Genomic DNA, 23,698 nt, shown 5'->3' with positions numbered 1-23,698 from the left:
GCTCACTAGTGGTCCAGATCTACGACTCGCATGATGGCAATAAATTTTTCCCGGTGTGGTTATCTCATGACGGTTCCACTTACACTGGTGACACTCCGGAAAACGCTCAGCGGGACAGTCCGCTCCTGCGTACGGTGTCTTCGGTACTCATGCGTATCAATCTGACTCCGACGAACATGCTCAAGGACACCTCACGCGCGGCTATGGTTGAGGCAGGATACCTTGAGGCGTAATCTTTTTTCTTTTTGCAGCTCTTCAGCACTCGACCTTGGGGGACGTCTACAGCGTTCCGCTCTTAGGAAGGTCTCTGTGCTGAGGCTGCTCTCGCGTGCGTGCGACTACTTAGGTCGTCGTCGCCCGAACACAATCGATCAGGCTATGTGTGTGCGTGCCCCATTGCTCATTGCTTGTGCTTTGGAAGCCTCACGGATTGCCCATTATTCTTTTCGGTCAAACTTATTGATTCATATGACATCGGTATCAGATATTATCACCCTCATTTCCTAATGAATGACTCCGAACCCTCAAATGATCCTGAGTTGTCACTGGGAAGAACCATACTTGAGCCCCAAGACGCTACACTATATGATACTGCCACTATCGCGGTGACGCAAAGACACTAGCATCAGCAGCTAATCTGGATGCCAGCAATAAAAATACGAGTTCAGGATCAATGAAAAAACTGACAATTATATCGCAAATAGCGCATCACGGAACAAATTGCAGGGTTCGTATTCACAACGATCTACTGCAACATAACGTAACGAGAGTTTTATAATGGAGTTTTCGACAAGAACAAGTTCACGGCTCCGCTTGTGGGGTAGTCGCTAGTGTTGGAGGCCCAAGTGGCTCCCCATCGTTTTTTCGCCTAAGAGTGCAATCCGGGCCATAGAGTTTCCTGATCAAATGCTGGAACCTCTCTGGTTCATCTCCGAATCCAATGCGGACTCGTCTCGGAGGATCCCCCATGATTCTGAAACCAATTTCTGGGATAGAAATTTAACCTCGGGAAAATCATAAAACTGACCTTCCGTGAGCAATGCAAATGACTTCCACTGCATCTTGAAGGCATTCGAACGTTACAAGTGCGACACCAATTGATCGCTTATCGCAGTTCGTAACGAAATCGACTTTGACGGGTGGTTCGAAGCCGAGACCAGTAATGAACGCATGGACGTCCTGAAGGCCCGTACACCCACTGACAGGAATGCGACATAGACTACCTCTTGCTCAGCCATGGAGGGCAGATTTGAGAGATGAAGTACACAACTAGGGGGACACCAAAAGCTATTGGCCTTGTCACTATGTCGCGCATACCAGGGTGGCTGGCGGAAGGAGAAATAGATTTTCTTTCCTTCATTTCTTTACTTTCAGGAATTTAGGAAAAATAGGAAACTTAGGAAGGAAAGAATGACCCTTTCATTTTTCTAGGCGGCTTCGGCCGCCTTTCTCGAGAAGGCCTCGCGTGGTATATGGGTTTTGAATCCAGGGCCGAGCCAGAGTCTGTACTGTAATGAAAAATCAGATAGCAACAATTGACCCTTCATCTACTGAGTTTTTACTCCTGGATGGACGAAATACGCAGACCCAGTGCCGGGGAATCACAATCAGCAACTGAGAACGATTCTGAATCTAGGTCGCCGGTATGCAAAGATCGATTTCCCAATGTGTGCGGTATGTTACTGCTCCTGTTTGGAAGGCAGTGTCTTCTGCGCTGCTGGCGATTTCGCTCCGTCGAGGCTTTGAGAAGTCTCGTGGCACACACGAGCGAACGCCCGATTTGTGTCGCTCGCTTGATCGATAGTGCTTAGCGGCGCTAAGCACTATCGCTAAGTTAGCGCGCCACTGTTACTCCGCGCGATGTTGTCCAAGTTATGTTTTTGCGTTGCGTTATTACACTGCTTTCAATAGTGTTATCTGACGGTATCGAAGAACTCGCGGAGCAGTCTGAGCCAGATGACTTGTTTCGGACTGCAAAATTCGGTGCAATTTACGGTAGAACTACCTTGCACTTCATCTTCTTCCTCGTCCTCATGCAGATTTGGTAAAGCCTCATAGTTGTAAAGCTGTGTTACGGATTCGACGAGGCGAATACCTGAGCAGAAAACGGTGATATCGTGTGGAAATGGAAATTCCTCTCCAACACAATACTAGTAGTATTGTATTACCGTTTTTCTGCTTCCTCATCGCTTTATCGCGAGGACTTCTCTATTTTATACGTCCGAAATATAAATCCACGTGGAAGTCCTTCATGTGTCGTTCGAATCGCGTGGAGTTATCTTGCTTGTGTTTGAAATAGCACGGTAGTCCGCCGATATCACAGTGATAGGCCTCCGGAGTCTTGGTTACATACGGCCACGGACAGAACCCACTCGTTGATTTGCGTCCCATGCGAGGAGAGAGCGTTAACAAGACTGGCAAGGGAATGCTCAGTTATCATCCTGTGAGTCCTAACCTAGCAGGAAAATGCCACAACTCCAGGATCCCAACGCAACACAACGTTCATTGCCGGGATAAACACAGAGAAACGGATGGAAAAAGGGGATTTCACCTAGCCGGAAACGAGAAGATTGAGCTTAATCGAGTCAGTCAATTAAAAGTCATCCGTTTCCAGTCTCCAGATTCTGGAGTCCAGAATCGCGGTTCTAGACAACCCAAATCCAGCCGTTTCCGAGAAAAGTCGATTCTTTGGGCGTGCGCGCCTTGAGGGCGCGCGCTATCTACAAACGGAAGGAAAATTAGAAATTTATTTTTCCTTCCACTCGAAGGAAAAATAGGGAAGAAAGAAAGAAAGTAAGGAAATTTTAGCCACCCTGGCGCATACAGGTAGCCCTGATTAGTATAGTCTTGTACGAGGATCTTGGCCTTGCCTCCATCCACCGCTTTATCTATAAGCAATGACCCATCTAGGTTTGGGTGAAGGTCCAGAATGAGAAAATGTTCCTAATGTGATGATGACATTTTGGGAAATGTGTTCCTAGCCATATATGAAATTCAAAATGACCACAGCTGAAACGCCGCTACCGTCAATTCCAAGTCTTAGAGTCTCCAAAGCAGTCACCACTGATGACGGCAAGATCTTGTCTCGGCGATTGACACTCAGTTCAAGGAGATGGCCATGAACCTCCAAACCCGACAGGTAGCGTACTGCTCTCGCACACTGCTGAAAGTCGGCTAGATGCACCTGAATTCATATTCACAAATTCAATGTGAAAACAAACACAATGTAGACGTGTTACAGGAACAAGTTTAAGGACATAGCCCGATTCGATATGAGTCGTACAATAGCGCATGGTCGTGGCTCCTGGAGGACCTTCACTGTTCGGACATCACCGTAGACAGCGAACAGTGCGGCCAAATCATTACAAGACAGCAGTGTATCGGCGTGGATGACTACAAAGACTATTGGCATTTCCGTATCTGATAAAAATGACAAGGCAGAACTCCTCCATGTCTACAGTGTTTGGAAATATAGTCGTTTTCCTCAGCTGAGCTCAAGAGTTACCTCACTAAGTATACATTTTAGAAATGTAGAGGGAACAATAGGAATTGCCTCCCAGAATCTTTAGAATACCACCAACATTTGTGGTCGACTCTGTGCATATCCCCCCACTGAATGTCCAACAACAACCACAACTTACTCTCTCGGATCGGCCTTTGGGAGTATTTCATTCCCAGCCGAGAGTAAGTCGACCGAATGTGTTTGCGTAGGGTTTCCTCTGTCAATGGTGGATAGTTTTTGCTAGGATAACCAGCTGAGAAAATGAAGGCGTGCTTGGCGCTAACGACACGGGCTATCAGCACGTTAGTTGATAATCATATAATACCATTAGCATGTATCGCATATGCTGGAGTTTCACTCGTTTTATGTGAAGCGGGAGAAAAACCCAATATTTGCGCTATGGAGTAGTCGTGAAACATATTTCCCACTAGTGTTTTTCATATCACTAGGGTGAAACTCCAATATCACTAGCATATATATAGCAAATTGCTATTAGCAATATAAGACATTTGAACTCATGCGTGAATCACTCATAGATCACATTCGCCTACTCGGTAGTCCAGCATTGGTGAAGTCCCACGAGCGTTCGTTATTATAATTCACATGGAGTTGACGAAATGAGGAGTAGCGAATTCGCAAAGTGTTGCACTGAGTAAAAATGTTCTGCCCGTCTAGCTCTCTCTTAACCTGATCTAATGCAAACACGAATTGCCACAAAATTCTCCGACGATTAATACCTGCAATTTCTTGACTCTTAGTTTCAACTAGGGCGTGCATTACCGTACCTCGGTGAAATACTATTACTCTTAGCATCGAGTTGCGGCCATAGCGCGCCATTATCTGATTTAAGTCCTCACTCAATGCAAGGAGGTCTCGTGTGGCCGTATGGACAACATTCCTTAAACGGGCAAAGACTAAAAACTGCTCCCTTGTGAGCTAATATGCATCGGTGCGAGTCTGACTACTAGAGGGTGTTGTCGTAGTAGGCGTGGGACTTTGACCTCACATACCCACTAGCTAGATTCCCAAGTGATCAGTGTCAGTTTTGGTGACAGCTCTGTACGGCGCCTTACTTGAGATATCATGGTGATATTTACCGGATAGACTATGTTGCTGACAGTGAAGAGGAGTACTGGACTTGGATTACAGATCTCCGGATACTAAAAGTAAGGACTCGACCATGGCATAATACAGCTACTACTACTACTACTACTAGCCAAGCAAGCAAGTTCGGCTTGACCAATTAAAATCCTCGCTGAACCAAAACGATGGTGAGCTTGAGTAACGCCAAAGTGACCTTGTACAGTGCGTTGCGGGTACATGAGAAGTTACCTCCCGAGTCAACGCTCAAAGACGTGTCTCAGAAGGTTCCTTCGAAGAGGATCTTACCCAAGCTAGAAGGCCGGCAATCTAATATCTGTGACATATCAAGCTGATCACTGAGCCCGGGTCAGTAGATCATAACGAAGAATGCAAAGATGACGAGAGATGAAGACCGGATAATCAGTCAACTCCAGCTCAAATTCAAGATTGATAGCAATTTGATTGGAAATTTCAACATCTACACGTGAACGAATGAAGATCTCTGTACACCGAAAGAAAAATTCCAGGCTGGAACCGGCTCGAGAGGCTCCTGGACAGCCAGACTGCTGTCACTCCAGTCTCGACCGGTTGCACCACTTTCTGGTTCGGGTCGATCACAATGGCGTGCGCCATGCACGCACGAGCGATACTTGTTAGTAGCAAGTTGTTACGCTTGCTTGATGCTTGAATTTGCCCCATGCAAGCCTGGAACTTCACTCTATTAAATTCTCGATACCTAATTCGCCCAATTTTCTTTTTCCCTGCGAGCATACCATTTCTATTCATTCTACAACGTGGAACCTGTCGTGTAGACTACTATTCGGCAATTCGGCACCATCGAGAATATCGGATCCTACTATGGAAGATTTGATGGTCGATTTGACCCCCCCCCCTTACCGCAGGTATTAAATCCTAACATCTATGCTCGGAATTCATAACGCTAACTTGACCCGTTTACTTCCAGGTCCAATTTCGATCCAGATCTCCTCCTCATCGTACAGTGTACGGCGTACATCCATGCGGCTTGAGAGAAGAAAACGAGCTCATGATCTCGACTGATCCCTCACAACTGCATAACAGCATGCCAAAGTTGTTTATGTTGTGGCGAAACGTTGGTGTGTCATGCTTGTCTCTATTGCGCCCAGTTCTCGGAGCATCGAACATCTTACTTCTATCATCGTTCAAAATCTGCGCCTCAAGTATATTATTACTTTATCCATTCTCATACCTTCCCATCTGTCCTTGGAGCGTAACGACTCCCGGAGCGTAGCGACAGGGTTCCACTAGGATGCGTACATCTTATGTTGATCGATCATCACGAGTTAGCTATAGTCTCAAGGTTCCCTTTTCTCATATATCAGTCCATACCGATCTGTCCTGTAACAGGACTCCTGTTCGTCAATTGCGGCCCGGCCATCTATCGTTAGTTCTCTACGTCTCCCTCAACAATCCCCGCATGTTCTTGGTCTGTGCTAGTAATGCTCGACAACGAGCTTCCTGAACTCATCGGGAGACGTGAAATTTCTTTCGTGTCTGTGATGGTGTTCGCGCGCGTATGCACGAGTCTCTCTCGCCCATTACTCGTTGAATGAAACGGCTCAGGAGGGCTTCGGCTCGCAGCCCTCAGGCTGAAATGGATTAGATAAGAAGCCTTATTACCTATTATGGCTATCCCAAGTATTGTTGAATCAACCAGTGCGGGTGTTACTAGGGCACCTGCACTGGTTGACTAGGTACTAGGTAACAGGTGGGGGCGCGTCACGTGACGCGCCTGGGAAGCAAGACGGGCACGCATGCACGACGAGTCGTTCGTTGGAAGAGCCTTTGAAATCGAGGCTCCAATAAGACGGCCCGGGCTTGCTCTGGCCACCTTGCTTGGACCCTCCCCCCGCTCTCCTTTGAACAGGGAAGAAGGAAGGTTGTGCAGCTCCTCGCTCCGTCGCACAGGTATGCGACGTGGGCCACGTCGCACACGTCGCCAGTGGCGACGTGTGCGACTCGCCACGTCACGTGACACTGTCGCGCTCCACGCATCCTGCAAAGCGTTCCTGGTGTTACTGTAGCCTCCCATCGTCTGTGGCGATAGCTCAGGATGCCTTCGCAGCTTCGCCCTCCACGAAGTCCCTGCAGGGCCTGTCGTTTTTGGCTGTCGATTGGCTTCGTCGTTTCTCATCGAGTTGGAACCGGTAGAACTCTTGAAAGCTGCTTTCCGGGTGTATAGTCCTCCCCTCCCGTGCTCAGAGCACGGTGCTCTGGGAAGAGGCATTATGAAGTGATTTTTGCTTTGTCGTTCCCGCTCGATGTAGAGGGCAGATGTAGCGGTGCGGCGCGGCGCGGCGCACGCTCAGTCTTGCAATTCTTCATCTCTCGGTTCAATAATCGGGGAAAATTGAACTGTCGATGATGCCAACAACATGACTCTTATACTCTCATGTCAGTTATATCCACGTTTGAGTGATACTATGAACATCTACTTCATCCACTCCTTAATAGCTACTCCTTTCTTGGTGCTTGGACAAACACCCGGAGAAATCGAGGTGATTCCTCAACTCAACCAACCTACCGCAGTACCCTCAGGAGACTACTACACAAAGCTCACTCAAGATTCTTGTGCCAGGATAACCTGGCAGAAGATTACACCATCGTTATCTTGGGTGATCCTTCGTTTAAGCTGCAAAGCATCATCATACGTTGAAGTTACATCACAACCCTTGATAGTATATAGCAGTGGCACTAACCGCTTCAACGTCACGATAGCCACCGAGGCCGAGCGCGAGCGATTCCTCAAAGACGTTGACTTGAAGTGCCCTCGTGTGATAAGTCCTGAATCCGAGGAAGACTTCGCGTCTTACTTTTACATCCCTGAGGCCTCTCTTATATTTGTCGAGGCTCGGGATATCACAGTTTCCTTCGACCGGAAGAAGTGCCCGTAGGATCTATGAGGCATCATACTCAAGCATTTTGTAATTTTTTCGTAGGATCTATGAGGCATCATACTCTACCATTTTGTAATCCTTATTAGTAATAAGTTATTACTAAATAAGCCCGTACTTAGTCCACAAGAGAGTATCGCGTTTCACAGTCAGGGGTCACAAGGGTCACAGGCTGTGAGTCACAGGCGAGATCCTTTTCACTCCCAATACGGAGAACACCAAGGTGACACCTTCAACCTCAAGGAAACGGAGTGGGGGTTGAGGTTGCAAAGCGGGAATAACAGCCAGTGGCTATACTACGGTAAATGGCCGTAATACATAACTACTACTACTTTTACTACTACTACTACTACTACTACTACTACTACTACTACTACCGTTCGCCCTGTTATATTTCCACATTTGGACATCTCAAACATGAGCCGCTGTCCAGAAATATGCAAGGGATAGTCGGAAGTATATTGCAGGCACGCCAACGCTTGATCGTTGGACTGAGCAGCGCAAAGTTGGAGAGATACTCGGCTGAGCTCAGAAGTTTCCAAAGCTATATTATGAGAATTTACAATTCAATCTGGGTAGATGTGTAAAGAAAGCAACAACAACTCCCAAAAGTTTTCATATTGTCATCAACACATGTAGTCGAACGTGTGCATGTTGCCCCCACACTTCCCGACCAATGCGATACGCGAATAAATGATTTCAGATTAAGCTTACCTCAAATTCCACGAATCCATAGCGTTTATCTCTCAAAATCAGAACCTTCGTGACGTTCCCAAAAGTGTTGCAGTAACTGCTCAGTTCGGTTTCGCTCAGCGACATAGGAATCCTCCTTAGATAGAGAATCTACTCGAGTAAATAGGACATTCTTAGACTCAACTCAGTTGAGTCAACTGTGCTCAGGATTACTCTCGATTGAGAATTCTCTGCAGTGGGGAAGACACTCGTCCCCTGTTGGAGCTGAGGCAAGCGTCAGTCAACCGAAACCCGTTCAGTAGCAGCGACATGCTTATTATTACTATCTCAGTATTAGTTTCTGGACGAGAAGGACTCGTGGGATTTTCATTCATCATAGAAAACTATCTGAGATCTCCTATTTGCGCGCGAGCACCAACACTATATACACATAGTGCCGACGAACCCCTTCGATTGACATTACTCAACTCTGGAATTTAGATATTTCCTAGGCATAGATTCAGATAAGCAAAAAAGCAGACTCATCTCAGTCACGGCTTATCACCACCTACTCGCAGTCATAACAATCCGCCTATGACGTCTACAACGGGGGCAACTACATATCACTGGTAGAAGCGATGAGACAAGATAAACGTTATATTCATATAATCCTAAAACAACTGTAATAAGATCACCCCGAGCATCTGGGGCGAAAGTCCATAAAAGTATAAACCTCATACCATGAAAACCAGCAAATGAGCGCAAACCAAAAGTTCTGATCAACTCCGTGGTCCAGATATAAACTCCGTGGTTGTTGCTCTCCTACAATCGGGAATAACATTTGTGGTTCTCGGTGGGTCTCCCACAAGCCTGTCGCGAGCAGTGTTGGAATATACGTTCGGTTTCATCAGCTGGGCTCGGGAGTTCACACACAGAGTAAAGGATTTTACATACGAATTTGCGTAGGATAGCTTAGGAATAAATGAGAATTTCCTCAGAATTTTCATGACATCATCAACCTATGTAGTTGACCCTGGAAGATATGCAATTTATGGTATTAAATTCGGGTTAGTTCGGGCTGTAGGAATCAGTATGCAATCATATCCTCGTCGGTTGCAGACTAAATATAAGACCTGTGAGCCGTAATAAAAACTACTACTAGTAATGAACGGTCGGACAGCAGCAGGGTTACCATCCTGAAAGCACTGAATCACACTCATTCTTAACAAGCACTCAGCGTTGAAGTAGTATATGTTAGCTTTCCTTGTTCTCGGCTGAGCTCACTAGTTACGAGTAAGTATATTAATTCGGCTAAGCGTGTACAAAAACCTCCTTAGAATTTTCATATTCTCACCAACCATGTTCTTCCCACATGCAAACATTCACTCTCGTTTGGTTCATTATCACTGAGATTCGGCAAGGAGTTATGAAGCAATTGTGGTTGATACTGTTGTTGGGACATATTCGTTATGTTCTTGTTGTTATCAAGTGTAGTTATTGAAATAAAAATAAGTTCTACTCGATGTGACTTTAAGGAAATACTTAGTAGGTTGCGATAAGAAGGAGTAATAAGCCAACAAGGGAAAAATAAAGCAGTGTCAAAGTCAATTAGCGCTCGCCACGGCAATCGATTCCGTCGAGCAGTGATTCCTCCTGCCCAGTGTTATTGCTGTTGCTATTACCCAATACCATCATCCCGTCTGATCACACACCCTTTTTACCAGCTACTACCATGCCCTACGATATTATGATACGTTACACTCCATCTCAGCGTCGTCAACACAACCAATTGGAGAAGTCGGTCATTCGCCGACTCAACTACGGACTCGTCTAGGGGTGGGGTCTTCAGATGGAAATTTGTTATTCTCTAATGTACATCGCCTCATCACGCTGCTGGCTCGGCGTCTACGTCCATAGTAGCATTTACTGCACTTGGTCATAGGAGCAGTTTCTGAATATGGTCTCGATGACCTCAACTGAGCAGCTCAGGAGTCACCTCGCTATATTGCCGAACCCGCAACAATAAAAATAATCACCAAGGAATTTTCAAAATTTTCTCCTCGGTTAACTTGGTGTATATTTTTCCATTATATTTCCCGAATCAGGATGCCCCGAAATAACTTTCTCGGGAGGAAGCAACTGAGACTCCTGTCGAATAAGGTGCGATAAGTGATCGTTGAGACCAGTCTGGTAGCTACAGGTGATCGGGTGATGGATATATACAACTTCTCCGCTCTCGAGAATTCACGGAAAGAAATGTAGTAAGGGCCCCGTATTATGTCGGCGATGCCACATGATGCAGAACACCATGTCGAACTGACTGACTTATGGCTTCGCATGAATTTTCGCACGCGAAAGTCCGGTGCGCACATACCACATTTCTCTGAACGTGGTCGAGAGCAGACTGTCAGGGAGCTTGATGGTCGTTAGCCTATGAACTGTAGGCACTAAAGGGTTCATCATAGATCAGTCTCAAAAAGTACCCACGATACCCGGCTTCCAGTTGGAAATTATGGTATATCTTTGCTGTCGACTTTGGTCCACGTTCGCTAAGGTATAATAATAAAAAGAATCGATAGTGAAGAAGAGGAGCTTCTAACGTGCGTAGTACACGACGGTAGAAAGTGTTCGATAAGAATCAGAACCGTACCGTGGGTACCGGGAACTACGACTACTGCAGCGATGCTCGAAAAATGGGATTGCACATATACACAATGGAGTTTCACCCTAGTGTTGTGAAAAAAATATTTCACGACTACTGCATATCACCGCGAATATCGGTTTCTTTCACTGAGTATTACGCCAATGTTACGTCTGAGAGCCGCATGATTGCTCTCGATGATGATGATGATGATTCTAAAGTGTGGATGTTGAGCGCTCTCGCAGTAGCCACACTAGAACACTAATAGGAGGTCAGTAGCTGCAGCGATGGATAGTGGGAGAGTGAAGGCCTGGTGACGCCAGCTGAGCGGGATTATCGTATCGAGGAGAGTCGGACGTGTTCTCAAAAGTCCAACGCCGACTCAGAAGATGAAGAAACTGACGGAAACGACGAAAGGAAAGTGGCAGGGAAATGGAGTTAGCGTAGATGCAAACGAGATGAGGTATATTGACGATTCGCAGTACAACATTCACGGCAGCCCGAAAACGTTTCTGTCCACTTTCATGTCGGGTTCCGATCGACTGGTGCGGTTCTTAGTCATGAAAGTTATTCGCACGTCGTGTAGTAAAATGATGCCTAACGATAGGAATACACTCGTGGAGTCTGGCGTCGACTCTAAGGAGGTGAGAACCCGTTGCCTGACAAATATCAGGCGTTATATTGGCGGTTTACGGTGGTTCAATAAGAGGAGGATAATGTGCCTTTCTATCAGGCGGACACTATTGTAGCTGTAGGTCGAGTAAGGACACTAGAAAGTAGTTGGTCAGAGCCATCAGTTGGAGCTCGCGGTAATGCTCGTGAAAAGAACGAACGGATAAAGACCAACTGAATCACTCAGGCTCGGAGGCGTCGCGTCCACGAGTTGGCTCAAATGAACACGCTGGTACAGTGGTGGTGCGGAATCGTACTGTCGGCTGCTCCCGAGATCGGCTCACTCGCCAGTGAACTCAGGTTCATCCAAGGGGATGTATGCGGGGTCAATCGATCATCTGTTTCGTCTCTTGGAGCCTCCAGTGACTTCTACTGATATAGCCAAATTTCGATCGCGGTTCGCCGTGCTTGTCGACATGCTAGAAGCCTTGGAGGTAGATTTCTCTCTCAGTAGTATGTTCCGGGATTGTCTCGGCTTTAGACCAAAGATCAGCAGAGGATAAGCTCGTTACAGAAATTCAACTCATTGAAAGAAAAATTAAAGGAGGAAAAACAACTCGGGAAGAAGCTGCTCGCGACTCAACAAGCACTATCGGACGAAGTATCGCTGCCTGTTAGCGACTGTAGCATAGTTCACTGTTTCAGCTGACTCAACGTCAAGATCTTCTCTATAGTAGACTCAGTAGCATAGCACGTGTAGAGCAAGCGTTAGCATTCGCGGAAGAGTCGAACGGGAAACTCGAAGAACGAATAAAGAAGCGGGATATACAAATCAAGAAAACCAGACAACTGGTAGGGGGATAGTCTCCTCGGCCTGACCAGGTCCAGAGTTTCGAGTGCGAGCCGCGTGCTTGATTCCTCGCAGTTCGCGTCTTCTGTGGGGACTCTCCATCTGTGAAGGTTACAGCACGCATTGGTCCCACTCATGTGTAGGTCAAAGCGTATAGTAGGCGTGCTGCAGAGCTCCGTGAAGAAGTTCGAAAACTTGAGTGTAGCGACGCGAGCGACGCTGAGTCCAAAAATAATGATTTGACACCACAATCCCTGTAGGTCAAAGAAGTTACCTCGATGTTGTATTCTCTCAACGTCGGAATTGGCTATCAAATGTCAGCTGTGGGGTTCGAACCCACGCGGATTTCTCCACCAGAACTTGAGTCTGGCGCCTTAGACCACTCGGCCAAACTGACGTTGAGTACTTATGAATATATTATAGTCCGTGACGTGCTTACTTATAGTTATCTGTGTTTCAGGCCATCAGGCAGGAGTTCACCTCCACCACCCATGGAGATGATCTCTAACATGCTCAGTTCTGATGATTTTACGAGTCAGTCCAGAGCAGACAGTGATTTTTCGGAGACTACAAGCCAGGACAAACAGGAACTGATCCAGTTGTGAAGCTACAATAACATATTCGTCTCGTCGATGACTTGAGATAATCGGCCTTACTTTGAAGTTCTTTTGCGTGTTGTCCCGAGTTGTTTTGTTTTAGCTGACAGCTCTCTGGTAGTTTGAGCAAGGTTTTGGACTAGAGACACAGTTGTGCATGATGTTGTTGTTATTACCGAAACGAACTGCGTTTATGACCAGTTATGTTAAGACTACGTTAAGTTTGGCGATAAAAAAACTGTAAAGTCTAGAAATTTCCGGCCAAAAAGTTCCGACTACGACATATGCTTGTTATCTGGCTGATTGTGAGATGCTCGTACGAATCATCTATACTTCTTCACTCGAGGTAGAATGATTTCGTTGTGGAAGGTCAATCGCCAGTCTCAAGAGGGTGTACTCAGAAAATGCGCATGATGAATAAGTGTGCATATGGTAAGTAAACAGGAATGTCGACGGTAGAATCACGCAATGTATGATTCAGCAGTCGTACTTGCTACGCTACATCGCTTGGGCTTATTGACCAGCCTCATAACTCCCGTCGTGTGGTGGAGCTGGGTGACAACCAAGCCTGACTCGCCAAGCCGACCCCAGATCCATCGAAACCTATCACTCGCGCCTCTCCATCGAACTATCCTCAAGCTGAGCCTTTCTCGAGTGGACTCATCACTGGTCAACAAAAGCCTCTGCTTCAGCTCCCAAGCCGGGAATTCACACCAGGTATTTGATCAAACACAATAGAGCCGACTGAGATATTTACAAGCTCACCAGCTGCTATGTGCATGCAGGTGAATCTGATAGTCCTATTCATGAAAATGTCGCTGCTCTTATTGCTACCGTCTGTGCGTGAAGTTGCCTTTACCCGTTCAATAAGCTCATAGTGTATCTACGGACGTGGATGAGCTTTCTAAAAGTCGTTAAGATGGGCAGAACCTTACGCCTCGAAATCTAAAGTTTCGGTACCGTCGGCTTGCCTCACGAACGGAAGTTTTTCGAGAATCTGAGCGCCTCCAGAGAGTATTTGAGGCATATCATTATTGCAAATCTCGGCGCCACCCACCGCCGTGATATCTTCAAGGTCATCTGTCGGATTCCCCGGGATGCGATTGTCTCGAAGACATTGTTCGATTATACGCCCTACAACGGGGATCTCTAGAGGGCGATGACAGGCTCTTCTTGGAACCTCACTTTCTATGAGATGCCCTGTTCCTGTTGAGCCCAATAGCTGGAAACATTTCAACTGATAAAACATGCTCTTCATTTTGGCGAAAAATTTCGTTTGGAAGATATTATCATTAATTCCAAGATTCATGAGAACAACTAAATTTGGTATCGGAAAAAAACGCTTGTATTGAAGCCTCCTGACATAGAACAAACTCCGAATGCTCACCAGTTCTTTTCGGGAGGAAACGCCAACCTTGTGCAGAGAGATTCTTCTGTTCATGAGGGACTTGTAAAGAGCACGGTTCATACCACCCATTTCATCAACCTCTTCGAGAAAACTATGGACCTCCGACTCGTCCTCCTGCAGGCCGATCATGCGGATCAGCTCTCTGACCTGCACACTGTAGCTACACCCACTTCTACGGAAAACTCAGGCAACGATCAGACTGAACGCATGTAATGAGAAGACTGCGGTAGAAAGGCCGAGGCATCGCCGCGAGTCTAGCACGGGTATGCACTAAGTGCAAGAGCACTTCGACACGAGAAGAATAGAGGTTTACCTCTGAAGAAGATATGAACCCATCTTGATCGGTGTCCAGCATCTCAAAGATCTGAGGGATGACGTGAGTTCACCAATACGATACCGCCTAGGCATGTCGCCTCTCACTAACACGTCAACTGTGTTTAAATATGTTCAAAACAGAGAGGGAGGCTTACGAGTACACCAGCAGTCGTACTTCATCTATCTCCCTTTCAGAAATTCTATATGTTTGGGTGCCAAGGCCCATCCCTCGTAGCCAGGACGGTGCTGTGGAGTTCACGCGCTCTTGTCCCTGGTTGAACTCTAGCAATGTCGCGCGTAACCCCTGCTACCGTTTCAGCCGAGCTTGCGACATTGTTCATGGATACTAGGAGTTAAATATATTCAAAAAATCTTTAGTTCTCAGCATAAACGAACATTCACTTCCCCGAACCTCACCGGGACTCCCACCGCGAAAGCGAACATGTCATTTGTGAAGGAGACAGTTGAATCAATTGTCCCTGAGTCACAGAATTGATTCGACTGAGTCCGGCAAGAACAAAAGTCGATGAATCAGCGGAGCATGTACAGGACGCTCAATCACTGCAATGACGGTAATCCGCATCTGCTCAAGCCCCATGAACCTATCTATGCTCACGGGGTATGAACATTCTGCGGGGGAGTCATCTACGTCTCACATCATAGCATGAAATAGGCGCCCGGGCCTGGTGTTCCGAGTGAAGCGTGTTCGAGAAAGTGTTGGAGATCCCGCTCGTTATCCAATCGTTGAGTTCTCGTTGGTGTAACTCCTGATAGAAAGTTGGAAACAGACGATAGGTGAACAAAGAACAATGTCAGCTGTGGGGTTCGAACCCACGCGGATTTCTCCACCAGAACTTGAGTCTGGCGCCTTAGACCACTCGGCCAAACTGACGACGAAACATTATAATTCCTTCCGCTTGGGCTACGATATAATCTTCCAACCATCACCTCACAACTGCAAAAGGCGCGATCCATCTTCAAATTCCGCCATCAGTCGAAGTATCGAATGTAAATGCGGAGACAACTCTAACCGGCCCCAGAGAACGCCGCGCAGGTTTGACGAAGCCTCTCAAGGTTCGAGCGGGATACATTTCAACCCCTTCAAAGGTGCCACCTCTCTCACATTGAACGCAATTCCAACGACTCTGATCGGAAACTATCATGCGCGTGGCTGTGGATTCAACGGTGCACAATTCACTGCCTTTTCAATGTGGAGAACAGTGTGAGGCCACCACGAACGGATGAGGTCTACTGACGCTTGCCCAGCTTGTTCATCTTCACCAATACATACTGCTGCTTCAACAACGACATTGCCACTCTTGACCAACCCGTTCGCGTGGAGTGCCACGATAGCTGCCTGGGCAGAGGAGATGACGGGGGAGTCAGATCCTGAACATACTTACGATCCAAGACGAGCTCCCAATAGTGTGATGAAGGTGTACTGATGGAGTGGATGAAGAACCCACCTCTCAAGACGATCCCCGATGCTCTAATAATCTCGCCAGAAGTCAATTTAAGAGCACACCCCCCTCCACCGTTGAATGCGAGCTGACTGGAAACCTGACTCAATACTCCAAAAATACGACTTAGCCGCTGAGCATGATGATATCACAAATGCATGATCCATGAGCTGCGAACAGACAACGTCGAACACTTCCGCTCCTTTTCCTATGTAGTGCTTCAGTAGTCTCTCGCGTCCTTTCGGAAGAGGCACCGAAATAACTGATGGCTACCCTACGCGTGAGCTTCTTGGAACTACTTACCACGTTGGGGCTCGAGATTCGTACCGTCTCCCAATGCAATTCGACTCGGCCGTTCACCCAGGGCATAGAGCAACGCACAATCAATCTCACTCAAAGTAGCGTCTTCATGGCCGCTTCCATAGCAGTATGCACTTAGCCCTATCTCTCCGTGATTCATAAGATTCGCAACGAGACTCTGCAGAGGGCCCATGCCCACCTGAAGTCAATATTAAAGTCAACTAGCAGCCCTTGAGGAGTCGATCTACGTTGGGTATGTCCTTTCCAAGATACACAGTACCGCTAGTCGCCGCGACTCCTATCGTATGTGGTGCTGAACCAAAGACTCCTTCCGCTGCCAGAAGACGGACCGCATCCTCCTTCTCGGACATTCCCAAAGCACGCACGAGCCCATCGAACCGCGGAGCTAAGGCACACCATGGCTTGGCTGGTCGGAAGACTTGCGGCAAGCGAAGACGAATCTTACCAGAGTTCATCAATAAGGTATGTAAGCATGATCAAACTGCCAATGTACAAAGTAATCGTGAAACCCTACTCGTGGTGAAACTACAACCCAAAAATGATATCTTTATCCGCGGAATTGATCTCCCTACTCGACCGTCATCGCGAAGTTGGCGACTCCATCAACCTATGGGACTGCGTTCTCCACTAAACTAGTGACCTCAACCACATAATAGATCTCCGATAGGACCCTTCCCCTACTAGCAACAATACTCCAGATCGCAAACCTTCCAAGATAGTATATAAACTCAAGTATTGTAATTCTTCTTGCTATCATATTGCTCACTCCAAGGCTCTCGTCAAGTCGACAGGCGCCTCTCACCAACCGCTTTCTCTCTCTAATACCATCATTCCGTGACATTGCAGGAGCTCCCGAGTTGATGAACATCATAAGTACATCTCCCTTATATTGACACCATTGAGTCAACAAAACAGCCAGCGCTGTCCATAAAAAACATAATCACAATACCAACTTGCGGCCACAAACAACAAATAGGTCTACTTATACGATCGCAGGAAATAAAAAAAATAGTTCATTCAAGAGCAATTTCCGAGCGTAGATCTCCCATCTCGAGATCCCCAGAGCCGCTAGAATCATCTCCCGGGAATGTTTCTTCATCATCGTCCACCGAAGAATTCTCCCCAACTTTAGCGTCAAGGCCAACCACCTCTGCCGACACCGTCTCGGGAGTAATTTCACCACCATTAACCCGGTAGTAGTACACGCCTGCAGTGATAATAACAAAACCTACAATTTGAGTCGGCTCCACCGGATTGCCAAAAAGCGCCCATGACGTTATGAGCATACCAGGAGTCTTCATAGAGTGTACGACCATGGCTCCTACTGGTGACAGTAGTTTCAGCATCATAAAAGTAAGAATGTTAAAAGCACATGCCAAGAATGATGATATTATCAAGCCCAACATTATCGATGGACTACTGGCCGCCTCCCATACAGGGCTGATCCCCTCAGCAGCGAGAGAGCCGATGAGGAAAAATACCAAGTTGGCAGGGGCAAGGACGAACAACAGCTCAAGAGAGGACAGCGATCCGTTCAAGAGGTCACCTTGCATAGTATTTTTCAATGCCCTAAAGAAGACGCTACCAATCGCAGAAAGAGCTCCTAGGAGAACAAAGTTGACTTCACCGTGGCCGCACAATAGCGCTCCACCACAAACTGGCAACATCGATAAATAAGTAGCAAAATTATATCGCTTGCCGAAAATAAAAACTCCTACCACAACTGTCACAGCAGCGCTAGTTTGCTGTAATAACTCGTTGAAAGATGGATAAATATATTTCAAAGCTAGATTGCCACACGCGATGCTGGCGCTTGAGAACACCGAGATTGGTACAATTTGTTGCAGATACTGTGTAGGGGAGTAACGCTGCAAAATACCCATCTCGTGCCTCAAGTAGAAGCCACAAGCTCCGAACGACCACAGCATGTGCATGGCACTGATAAAGAGAGGGTAGGGGTAGTCAAGGCTAGTCTGTATGTATTTCACAGAGTTCATCATTGAGACACTTGCACCAAAGCATGCTGCTATGATGAGAACTTCTCTCAGAGTGTAGCCAAGGATCGTCATTATCAATACGAAACAGCTGAACAATAAACTCATCACTAATCATGACTTCATCATTGCACATAGTCTCCCAATAATCGCTGTAGTTGGCTTGCGAGTACAACACTCGTGTGAGCCAGGAAGGTCCCAGAAGCGTGGCTCATGGGAGAAAGCTTACGAGGAATGAGTAGCGTTATCTCATATGTAGATATTTTTAGGTCCGCTCATTCAAACCACCCAAGAGCGAAAGAGCAACTGCGACACCCTTGGGTTGAAGGAGGCTCCACTACGCAACGAAGACTGCGCTGAGTATTATGGCGAGCGCGATAGTTTCGACTCGACAGGGAAATCGCAAAATAATGGCGAGGAATCATCCTGCAGTCACAGAGAACGACGAGTGCGAGTGAAAATATGTCTGTAAACCGTATCACCTCACAGCACCAAATTGGAGATACTCAAAACACCGAGTAGAAATCGATCGATCGAAACACCACGCCATCCACATGCATCAACGCGTGTTTTCATAGCCATTTCGCTGATGCTTGGCCCTCTTGAGAGTTTCCTAATAATTACACCGAATTCGCATACAAAATATCAGTCTTACCACTCGATTTGGTCGGCGAACGCAATTCTGAAACCTCTCCAAGGCAAGCGAACTGATAATTTCTTTGTTGGTTCACTAGTGAGGCCTACTTGACACACCTCGAATTGTCGAAGCCGCACAGATTGACACAATTCTTCGGTATAGCAGTGGAAAGCTTCAGTTCGGGACATGTTTTGGTGATGGAGTGGTAGTAAACTCATAACGAGGCTAACAATAGCGGGTAAATAGTAAAAGTCGTCGTCTCATAACATCATCCGGGGCATAACACACTTGAGACGAGTCCTCTGCACTTGCTGCCTCAATGGTACCAATCTTCAAATTCTTCATAGCCACATCGAGACTGTCTCGACTAGACCGTTGTATCTACCAACATTCACCACAAGGCATAATCAATATCATCATCTCTTCTTACCCATGCTTTGGTCAGACCAGTTATCGCACAGTACAGCTCTCTAGCATCACTACGATAATGACGGATACCTGTGTAACCACGTCATACTGCACGGAGGAGCAGTGACCCATCTAGCTTTGAGAGATAACGCCCCCCAGGGTTTCATAACAATGTTCCTAATGTGATGATATTGACAAGGGGAACTGTTCCAAGAACGTGTTCCCGGAAAATTTAACACGAGTTCCTCCCGAAAACACTCTAGGTTCGCGGATGATTCTTTCGGATGAGTGATTCAATCTATCTTTGACCCACCTGCCTGAAACCTCGCCTTGTCCTCGGAATTCCATGGTAGTGCAATGTCGAAGAACTGCTGCCCTTTATGTGAAGCTGAACCTATAGTGTCCTCCAACTTGGCACGGTCGGTCTCCTGCTTCCTCTCCCAAGCCTTATGCTCCTTCATGCGATCATCATATTCGGCCTGATTACACACAACCCTACTCTGAACTAGGAATAGACTTTAACAACCTGGTCAGACTCTGTGCCATGTGTCTCAACAGTAGTCATAACAACCTGGCACACAGGACCATGCCATAGACCTCAAGAGCACCCCCACCTGCTGCAACTGTATCGTCTTTGTCGGAGATCTTGTGATGCCAACACGGCAAACAGGGCAACGGAAGTTACCACCAGTTAGCCATTCCTCAATACTAAGAGAGAAATATGAACAGTCTCAAACAGTGGTGGAAAATATGTTCGCTTTCCTCAGCTGAGCTAAGAAATTTCCGCAACCACAGAAATTCGCGAAAGAATTGCGCAAGAACCAACAAAAATCTACCACAATTTCCTCAGAATTTTCACATCATCACCAACACATGTGGTTGACCGTGTAACTGTAGTAATAGTTGATCCACTTGTATTTTCGAGCAGTGAGTGAACTACGAGGAGACGCTCTTGTTACCATTTGTAACAGAAGGAATGCGAACATTCTAGTGTTGCTGGTGACACCATGAGATCTCTGCATATAACGCACTCCAAATCAGCGAATCTGACAAAACGAGTTGGAGTTGAAGAGTTCATCATGATCATCGACAACCTACAATCTCCCTCTAGCCTTTTCCATCGGTGTTGGCTGATTCTTGCAGGGCTCAACAACACTGCGTTTACCTCACACACATATTTCCACTACTACGACGCTCAAAACCATTAGCAATACTAGGAGTATTCGTCACTGATTGGAGTCGTTCTTTAAGTAGTTCGTTTTCTTGCCTTATTGACTCGAGTTGCCGTTCCAATTCACTCTGATAACAGCACTATGAGCCACACTATCGAGAGCAGCTCATTTTCGGTGACTGTGAATCCTACGCTATGCGTGTCACCATCAGAGTCGGCAGCAGAAGCGGCTCTCTTGGGCTTCTTAGCTCTCATGCTTCGACTATGCGGAGACCGTGTACGTTTGCGACTTGTTGCCTCTAAAATACAACCCTCATATCTCAGGAGCTTATAATCTGGCTGAACCCACGACTAGACGACGTGGTTGATGGGCGTTCGCGTTCAGGCGATTCATCTCGCTTCTCCACGGAGCGTTGACCAGTATGAGATTTCCCGTTTCTCTGATTGTCCAGGGGCCCGACGCGGAATTCATACTCGAATTCTCGTGAACGAATTTGCCGGCCAAAAACGATTATCTAGCAAGGAGAAAACTGGTATCAGAAAGCAGTGTTGAAATATATATGTTCGCTCCGCCCAGCTGAGCTCAAAAGTTTCCTCACTAATCATGGACAGTGTGGTAAATGATCAACCACAAATGTCGGTGATAATACCTAAACTCTGGGGAAATTTTGGAGGATTTCTCTTAGTTTCTGTCCACATTTCGTATTTTTTTCTCGATTCGTATATGAACTCCTATGATTAGTGAGGAAACTATCGAGCTCAGCTGAGGAAAGCGAGTACATATTTTGCAGCATTGATCATGGAAGTTTACGCGTAAACTAGGGCAGAAGTGTACAGAAACCAATAAGAAATCCCCAAAATTCCCAATTCACATATTCTCGCCAACACATGTAGTTGACCAGTTATGCACATTTTTCCAGAATTTCACTCTCTAACTGAAATCAGTCTTCCACTGTGAAGAATGCAGAGCAATAGTTGTCTCGGTTTAATCGGTTTCAATTTGAATATTTGCAAAAGCGATCAACATCATATTTTGTGTGCAAATCACATTCACACTGGCAGGAGGCCACCACCACGTCACCGTTTACATCGCCGCTGGTCACAGAATATCGTTTGCCCGGCTCGATGGTCACGCCGTTCACGACGACACCGTTTAAGGTCATCAGGTCTGTTATGAACCACTGGCCGTCATCTGTGGAAGTGAACGTCGACGACACAGCTACAGGGGATCGCTGTCCCCATTCACCGTAGCACACAATGGAGTTTCACCCGTGATATGAAAAACACTAGTGAAAAAACATATTTCATAGGAAAAAACAATTGTGTTGTCGGTCGCGAAGACATACGTCTTATAGTTTACATGCAGTATTACGCCACTTCACGTTGAACGGGTGAAACTCTAATGTGTCTCTCTCAGGTGAAGTAACCCCTCAGCTAAGCTCATGATGAACATAGTCTACATCGATCGAGTATAATCAGGCTGCTGCCTTCTAAGGCACTCCTCTGCTATGGTGTTATCTCGATGGACAAATCACCAGCACCATCAATAAAAACACGAAAATGTGGCGGCACTTCCTCGAGAAGCACAGTTACTTCCCTCTCACCAGCCATCTCGATACAAGCATGTCGTCTAGAGATCATGCCCGGCAAACAGGATGAGTCCATGACGACGTTGCAGAGTTCAACGCCTCGTCCAACAATACTCCGAACACCCTTGCCGTCTTGTGTAGCCTGACACGGCACCAAGCTTTCCTCTACTGGTAGGTATAGCACACGAAAGCGAAAGTGTGTGGAGGGGGGACTTATGCACACGGTGAACCACACATGTTGGTGATGACAAGATGAGAATTCTAGGGGAAAATTTTGAGAAATTCTCATTGAGTCCTATATATTTTTACACTACATTTTCGTATGTTAACGTGTATATTTAGTGAGGAAACTGTCAAGCTCAACTGAGGAAAGCGATGTTGGAGTATACGTTTGCTCTCTAAAGCTGAGTTCATCAATTTTAGCACTTTGGAAGAAGTGTACAGAAACGATCGATAATTTCCCAAATTTTTCTCAGGATTTTCAGTGGAAGCCACAGGTGAAACCTGTGAGCGTAGTTTAAGCAAACCTGTACCGGTCACTGTCCCACGTTGCACAAAGTTGTGCAACAAACAGCTCAAGCTAGAGCCTCAACTACTATAATGTAAAACTCAGTCGAGTTAAACTGTTAATTTTTTTTCTCTCTCTCTATACTGTCTTGCTCCGTTTGCACATCTCTGGGATTTTGGGTGCATCATGCTCCGATACATCAAGTATCTAACGCATGTTGTTTGAGTGTGCAAGTTTCACTTGCGCACTCGAGATACAACCCACACACTCGAATCTCAAGTGACCTGTAAACCGAAGTGTCGTAGTCAGACACTAACAGTTCGTAATCAGATCTTCTGATGTACTATTTATTCTTGAGTTACATCTGGGTGAGGGCAGGTGCGCTTAATATTGGCACCAACACATTATTAATTTTTTTCACGAGAAATTGGAGTTTGTGAAAATCACCTGCCCAGAGTGATAATGCTACACATCTAGCAACCTCGGAAGACACCACATACGCCGTCATTCACCTGTATGTGGTGGAGTGCTGGTGTTGTGATCTGACCCTGCCTAACTGGCCGACACTCGCCTTGCTTGATCAGATGGGCAACACACATGCCTGGGCACTCCATAAGTAATAAACTAATGCTCCATAGGCATCAAGACTACTTCAATGTGATGATGATGAAGAACCACCTAGAGATATTTTCTTTCCAATACACAATTGCTCGCACCAGCAAAATGCTGTAGTTTCACGAGAAGTGGCGTAATGCTCAGTGAAAACCCCGATGTTCGCGCAAGAGATGTGTTTTTCACTAGTGTTTTCCATATCACGGGTGAAACTCCACTGTAGCGAATTTAATAATTATATATGAGTATTCACTACAAGAGTACTTCACTTTACGAACAAAAATCCCAGGCTTCTCATTGACCCATTGTTGCATCCAGTGTGAGGGGAAAATATGCACATGGTCAACTACATGTGTTGGTGACAATATGAAAATTGTGAGAAAATT

The 23,698-nt window shown here is 46.4% G+C and overlaps 6 protein-coding genes and 2 non-coding genes across 8 annotated transcripts in view; all 8 read right to left on the bottom strand.

Moving 5' to 3' along the window:
- Positions 1-3,064: 3,064 nt before the first annotated feature.
- Positions 3,065-4,358, bottom strand: Pmar_PMAR009843 (neural polypyrimidine tract binding protein, putative; the record flags this gene model as incomplete). The annotated part of the gene is made up of 5 exons (XM_002779787.1): positions 3,065-3,184; positions 3,284-3,420; positions 3,642-3,755; positions 4,054-4,194; positions 4,240-4,358. Coding segments are annotated over 5 exons (631 nt in total), but the record flags the coding sequence as incomplete, so codon positions are not given.
- A 3,325-nt stretch (positions 4,359-7,683) lies between these two features.
- On the bottom strand, positions 7,684-7,928 carry Pmar_PMAR009842 (hypothetical protein; the record flags this gene model as incomplete). The annotated part of the gene is made up of 2 exons (XM_002779786.1): positions 7,684-7,809; positions 7,896-7,928. 2 exons carry the CDS (start codon positions 7,926-7,928, stop codon positions 7,684-7,686), a joined length of 159 nt encoding a protein of 52 aa, XP_002779832.1.
- A 4,680-nt stretch (positions 7,929-12,608) lies between these two features.
- Positions 12,609-12,690, bottom strand: Pmar_PMAR009841. Its single transcript has one exon. It is a non-coding gene; the product is annotated as a tRNA-Leu (tRNA).
- A 2,732-nt stretch (positions 12,691-15,422) lies between these two features.
- Positions 15,423-15,504, bottom strand: Pmar_PMAR009840. Its single transcript has one exon. It is a non-coding gene; the product is annotated as a tRNA-Leu (tRNA).
- Positions 15,505-15,759: 255 nt separating this feature from the next.
- Positions 15,760-16,743, bottom strand: Pmar_PMAR009839 (hypothetical protein; the record flags this gene model as incomplete). The annotated part of the gene is made up of 5 exons (XM_002779785.1): positions 15,760-16,001; positions 16,079-16,172; positions 16,225-16,334; positions 16,376-16,571; positions 16,621-16,743. 5 exons carry the CDS (start codon positions 16,741-16,743, stop codon positions 15,772-15,774), a joined length of 753 nt encoding a protein of 250 aa, XP_002779831.1. The 3' UTR covers positions 15,760-15,771.
- A 663-nt stretch (positions 16,744-17,406) lies between these two features.
- Positions 17,407-18,060, bottom strand: Pmar_PMAR009838 (conserved hypothetical protein; the record flags this gene model as incomplete). Its single annotated transcript, XM_002779784.1, has 1 exon — positions 17,407-18,060. One exon carries the CDS (start codon positions 18,058-18,060, stop codon positions 17,407-17,409), a length of 654 nt encoding a protein of 217 aa, XP_002779830.1.
- A 1,189-nt stretch (positions 18,061-19,249) lies between these two features.
- On the bottom strand, positions 19,250-20,858 carry Pmar_PMAR009837 (conserved hypothetical protein; the record flags this gene model as incomplete). Its single annotated transcript, XM_002779783.1, has 9 exons — positions 19,250-19,405; positions 19,455-19,522; positions 19,746-19,911; positions 19,959-20,003; positions 20,047-20,140; positions 20,392-20,478; positions 20,531-20,597; positions 20,620-20,731; positions 20,796-20,858. 9 exons carry the CDS (start codon positions 20,856-20,858, stop codon positions 19,250-19,252), a joined length of 858 nt encoding a protein of 285 aa, XP_002779829.1.
- Positions 20,859-23,347: 2,489 nt separating this feature from the next.
- Positions 23,348-23,698, bottom strand: part of Pmar_PMAR009836 (hypothetical protein) — a gene marked incomplete at both ends in the record, with an annotated part of 1,848 nt that continues 1,497 nt past the window's right edge. Inside the window, one exon of the mRNA XM_002779782.1 lies at positions 23,348-23,378. Coding sequence (XP_002779828.1) covers positions 23,348-23,378 — 31 coding nt within the window. The remainder of the gene's footprint in view (positions 23,379-23,698) is intronic.

This window comes from Perkinsus marinus (assembly GCF_000006405.1).
Source record: "Perkinsus marinus ATCC 50983 genomic scaffold scf_1104296945300, whole genome shotgun sequence".
Taxonomy (NCBI): Eukaryota; Perkinsozoa; order Perkinsida; family Perkinsidae; genus Perkinsus; species Perkinsus marinus.
The sequence above is the reverse complement of the archived record's forward strand: the minus strand, read 5'-3'. Positions and strand labels throughout refer to the sequence as shown.